The sequence below is a fragment of the Sebastes fasciatus genome, chromosome 22 (genome assembly GCF_043250625.1).
Source record: "Sebastes fasciatus isolate fSebFas1 chromosome 22, fSebFas1.pri, whole genome shotgun sequence".
NCBI classification, from domain to species: Eukaryota; Metazoa; Chordata; class Actinopteri; order Perciformes; family Sebastidae; genus Sebastes; species Sebastes fasciatus.
The window spans coordinates 11288781-11294780 of NC_133816.1; the positions used below are offsets into that span (position 1 = coordinate 11288781).

The window sequence follows — 6000 nt, forward strand, 5'->3', positions numbered from 1 at the left end:
GTAGAGAGGAGGGAAAATTACGCAAGCAACGCCGACTCTCTTTCGCTTATTTTGTTTTTTTCACCCCTCACCTACTATGAAAGATAGTGATCGGGAGGCGTTTTGCTAATTTGTGTTAGTGTGGCAACCTACAACGTTCTGAGTAAGACCGTGCTATACCAGTTTGCTTGTGCTGCAAGCAATATGGGGTCGATTAATCTGTCAATTATTTTCTCAATTATTCAATTAGTTGTCTGGTCTATAAATGTCAGAAAATGGTATAAAAAGCTTCCCAAAGCCAAAGATGACGTCCACAAATGTCTTGTTTTGTCCACAACTCAACGATATTCAGTTTACTGTCATAGAGCAGTAAAGAAACCAGAATATATTCACATTTAAGAAGCTGGAATCAGAGAATTCAGACTTTTTTTCTCTTAAAAAAATACTCAAATCGATCAGCAAAATAGCTGGCGATTAATTTAATAGTTGACAACTAATCGGTTAATCGTTACAGCTCTAGGGTATTTCACTTGCACACGTGCACAACACACGAGTAGCTGTCATCAAGAGCTGAAAGGATTAATTAGTTGACAGAAAATGAATCGGCAGCTACTCTGATGATCTGAGACAGTTTAAGCAAAAAATGCAGAACATTTGACAGTACCAGATTCTTAAACTTTAATATTTTCATCATTGTGAAAGGAATATCTTTAGATTTTGGACTATTGGCTGGACAAAAGGATAAGTTTGAATATGTCATCTTGGGCCTTGGGAAATTGTGTTTGTTTTGTTTTTGAGAAATTCATCGTCAGATTAATTGATAATGAAAATAATTGTTAATTGCAGCCCTGATGTCAGGTATTTCACTTAGCATGTTATCAGTTTTAAACATTTACATTCAATGCATAGTTTACGACAAGCGCCAAAATATGTATCAACTAGTGATGTCGCCATATACTATGCTACTGTATTGACAATAATAGTGATACTTTAAAATATGAAATATTCTTATCATGTTAATAATACACATATGGTGATATCGTGTAAATGATCCAGCACCTCTTAAATCACATTTTTCGTCCAGTTATGGTTACAGACTCTCTCTCTCCTCGTATTTTTTGTGTAATTCATTTGCCGAAAAGAGAGACGAACCGCACAATAAACAAAGTTAAAGATGAATTTTCTATAAATATCGCGATAATATTGTTATCGTGAATTCTTTTGGCCATGATAATTCTGTAGTGAAAATCAGATATTGTGACAGCACTAGTATCAACATAAAAAGAAAACCCTGTAGTCTATGTTTTATGTTAAAATTACATTCCTAGTGTGATTTGGGGTACGTGAAATGTTGCAGACATCTAAGCAAATACTAATTTAATGTCTCTTCACTTCCACCTTTAAAGACTACAGGTAGTGAGTGTTTGATACGTGAACTATACAGTTGATTTTGGATTGTGTGTCATAGCAGTCATGTGTTTCGTAGCAGCTCCATGACAATCACAGTGGTTGTACACTGAATGAAATGGTCTACACACTAAAACACATAAAGAGAAAACATTTCTTGTGAATTGTCAGATTAGTTAGTAACTGCCACCTGTACATGCAGTATCAAACACCACAGTGACAACGGCGTTCAGACACAAACACACACTTGATGATTTATCGTTTGTAGATAAATAATGTAGATTTCCAAGCAGAAAACAAAATTAGGCAGAAACACAATACAAAATGCCTCTAAGTGCAGCACATAAACTCACAACTTAAGGGATGGTGAAGTCAGTACAACTTTTAATTCAAAAGACAGAAACGTACAACCACAGCCTCTCTGTAATGCTATTACAAAAGAGTCATAATACCATTAACAAGCCTGTGGTAGTGGAGCCCCTCCCTGTGTAACAGTACATGGGGCATGGGGCTGTGGTCAGGCTCCGTGATGCCTCCGACCGTTACTGTGAACGTGGCCTGCCATTGGCTAAAAAGACCCCGTATGGCACTTTAATTTTCTGTTAAACCTCTCTCACCCACCCCACCTTCCTCTCACACACACTGACCCCCACTCGCAGCCAAACACACATGAATCTGGAGATATCATCTGGACAGGTGGCCAGCCACCCAGACCTGACCCGCCTGCCCTCTAGCTCCCTCCCTCCCTCTGCCTACTCCCCCTACATCCCCCCCTCAACTGAAATCAGTTCAGGTCTGCTGGAAAGCCCCAAATGAACATGCACAGCAACACCCCCCCTCCTCTCCTCGCAACATACACACACCTCCAACAAGCCCAGCAAATGTCTGTCACCCACTGAGCTGTCTGTGGGGATTATAGCCTCAAGAGTAGAAAAAAAAAATAGGTTTGTGTCTAGCTAATGTGCAGGCCAATCATTAATCTGGGTTTATTCCACAGACTTACCAAAGCAGCGAAGGCAATCGGCTAACACAAACACCGGTCTAGAGCAGGGCTGCGCAATTAATTGAATATTAATGGCGATCACGGTTCTGGATTTGCGCAATTAAATGAACATAATCGACTGCAATATTTTGATGTTTCAAATGTGAGAAAACACTGCTGCAAAATAAATAAATAACTAGAAGGAAGTTGCCGCTTTTATGATGTAGTCTGAGTAACGTGCGTCATATCTGTTCCGTATCCGTCAACCAAAACAAACCGCACGCAAACCAAAACAAGAAAGTAGAAAACGGAACCCTCACATTTTAAATCCAAAGTGGTAAACACTACACATACAGTAAAGTATGGAAACACTTTGATTTTCACACATTGCCAGGAAAGAGCTAGACATCACGGCTAAAGCTGCATGCTAACGCTGTCATGGACAGGAAATGTTATCGTATTGCGGTAACGTGCGGTCAAGCCAGCCGTCGCTCTCATCTCAATGGTGAAATCGTCCGACGCTACAACTGTAGAGCACCCATATACTGGCATTTATTTGAAATGCATTCAAACGGCCTCGATGGAGCTGACAATGGATGTTTAAAGAGAACGGAGCTAACGGTAAGAGTTAGCGACGGACTTGGCAAAGTTAGCGGAAATATACACGTGTGACTGTGTCCGGTAGGTACCGAACGATGCCTGTAATGGTCATTTGGTACCGGAGCGGAGGTACTGGAGATGCGATTCTTTCGGATCTAATGGGGGCAGTATACGCTTACAAGTGTTCTCATCTGACGTGAAATTAAGGAAGAAGAACGCTGTAACAGCACGGAAAAAAAACAACAACACAAGACGTGAAAGATGGCAGCTGCTGCAGCGCTACCTCCGCCTCAACTCGTTGAGAAAACAAATAGCAAGAGTCGGGTATGGAAGTACTTTGCGTTGGAGGCGGATTTACTAGGAGTAATAATAGATTTGCAAAAACCAGTATGCGTAACCATTAAAATTCTTGGCTAACATACTTATCACAGATGTGTTATCTAGTAGCAATTACTGGACGGGCAACAAGGCATAATGAACTCTTTTCAAATTTGCAAATTTGAACCAACTCTGAGATAAAAAAAACAAAATAACTTTGAATTTGACAGAAAAAAAAGCATGTCAAGACTTTATGTTTAAGCAGCTATTTATCTGATATTCAGAGGGGAAGTTATGTATAATTCCTTGTTACTTTCATCATCAACAGACTGTAAATGTGCAATAACACGTTGGTCACTTTTGTGTCACTTGTGCAATGTAAATACTGTAAATCTACTGTTACGGATATGTGCAATAACCTGCTGATCACTCTGTGCAATAATTATATGATGCTGTGCAATATTTATATAATTATCTGAAGGACACTTTGTGCAATAATCTGGCAAAACTGTCATCTCATCAATATACATATTGTATTTCTATATATCTCTTTTTTATTGTATTATCTTTTCATTAGCACCTATGGGATTGCCACAATCTAATTTCATTGTACTACACAATGACAATAAAGGGCTTGAATCTAAATGAGAAACTAAATGAATTGAAATATTTGGCTCATTTTGCAATGATGCTAGGGTTAAGCACACATTAATTTTGTCCTTAGATGCACTGCAGCGTTAGGTTAAGAGTTTGCATTAGCAACCTGCTTACAAATATGCAGATCTGCTGTGTAAATACTCCCACAGCACTGTCGCCACTTTAGCTTAGAAGTCGTATAAAAGTGCACGCTATTCATTGTGTGTGATGCTTATAGATTTACAGCAAAGCAGAAAACTATCTCACAAATGCAGTCAACATTTAAAAAAAAAAAAAAAACACTGCCAAAGGGGGATGCCTTATTAAGCTATTTATCTAATATCAGAGGGGAAATAATGTATAGTTCTTCATCAACAGACTGTAAATGATAAACTAAATTAATTGAAATAGTTGGATCATTTTGCAGTGATGCTAATGTCCTCAGATGCACTGCAGTGTTAGGTTAAGAGTTTGCATTATAGCAACCTGCTTACAAATATGCAGATCTGCTGTGTAAATACTCCCACAGCACTGTCGTATAAAAGTGCACGCTATTCACTGTGTGTGGTGTCTCTCCATGCTTACAGATTTATAGCAAAGCGAAAAAAATATCTCACAAATGCAGTCAACATTAAAAAAAAAAAACACTGCCAAAGGGGGATGCCTTGCACTGCCAAAGGGGGATATGCTTCACAAAGCCGCCGCAACGTGTTTTCAAGTCAAGATATATCGCTAGCCGACGTCCATTATCGGACAGCTAGCTTTGTTGGATCCAGTTCGGCTAAACGGTGAGCACGAAACAAACACAGAGGATTATACAACTGCTTCAGGTTTTCGCGAAGAGGAAAAAACGGAATATGAGTTTCTAAATGGTTTAGTGGTTGTGTTTAGCTCGTCTGGCTAAGCGTTGTCTGGGAGGAAAAAAGACTAGAAGGCTAGCTCACAGAACACTGCACAGCAACAGTGTGAAGTAACTGGTCAAAGAGGAGGAAAAACAAACACATGGAGACAAAGAAAGCAGACTAAACTAGGAGTGGAGACACTGCAGTGTGTACAGAGTATAACACATTAATCTTTCGTGGTAATAACTTGTATTTCTCCTCCAACTCCGCTCTCCCACAAACCAGCAGCCAACGAAGCTCAGACTCACCCTGTCACAACAGGCGCCATCTTCCACAAACTCTCACCAAAACTCCAATACTCGCGATATCCTTTTCTCTCTCTCTCCTTTCACAAGCAACCCAACAATCCGCCGAGACAACAGAAGCAGACTGGAGGTGTAGGGACGAGGGAGACGGAGAGAAAAAGGGGAGGCGGCGGAGAGAGAGAGAGTGAGAGAGAGAGAGAGAGAGAGAGGGAGGGAGTGAAAAAAGGGCAGACGCCACAACAACAGGCGTGGGAAACTTCCAAGATCACGCGAGAGTTGGAAAACTCTCACAATAGGCGAGCACAAGAGGGAGCGTCCTCTATCGCGAGATCTTGCGTCAAGGCAAGGCAAGTTTATTTCAAGGCAAGGCAGCTTTATTTGTAGAGCGCATTTCAGCAACAGGGCAATTCAAAGTGCTTTACATAAACATTCAAGAACTTTTTTTTTTATTTGCACATGTATAAAAATGCACAAAATCCAGTCAATGAAAAAACAAACAAGAAATGTGTCAGGAGAGGTTAAGAAGCCACCACAGGGTTATACAAAGGATCTCCCACCAACCCCAAGAGAAAAAAACTATAACAAAAAAGAAAGAAAGATCTAAACTAACATAATTTTGTATTGTTTTTTCTTTCAGGATTTATAACAGTAATGGATTTTATGGATGTTACTGTATGTATAAATGCTCATTTTTTGGGGCCATTTGCCCTTGAGTAAAATATCTCGACTCAATCTGTCACATTTTGTATTTATCAATCTGATAAACATATCTTTAAAATGTTTAAAGCAGGAGCATTTGAGCAGTGCCAACCATTCTGTTTTGCTCCTTCAAATACCTTGCACATTTTTTAATTTTTAATTTAAATTTATTTATTTAAATTTTTTTTATTTATTTGCACATATATAAAACTGCACAAAATCCAGTCAATGA

General features: G+C 39.3%; 1 protein-coding gene across 1 annotated transcript in view; it reads right to left on the minus strand.

The window, feature by feature from the left end:
* Nucleotides 1-5319, minus strand: part of rbpjb (recombination signal binding protein for immunoglobulin kappa J region b) — a 55262-nt gene extending 49943 nt beyond the window's left edge. The window contains exon 1 of the mRNA XM_074624131.1: nucleotides 5073-5319. Within this exon, the coding sequence (XP_074480232.1) occupies nucleotides 5073-5092 (20 nt within the window). The 5' untranslated portion in view covers nucleotides 5093-5319. The remainder of the gene's footprint in view (nucleotides 1-5072) is intronic.
* Between the last annotated feature and the right edge of the window lie 681 nt (nucleotides 5320-6000).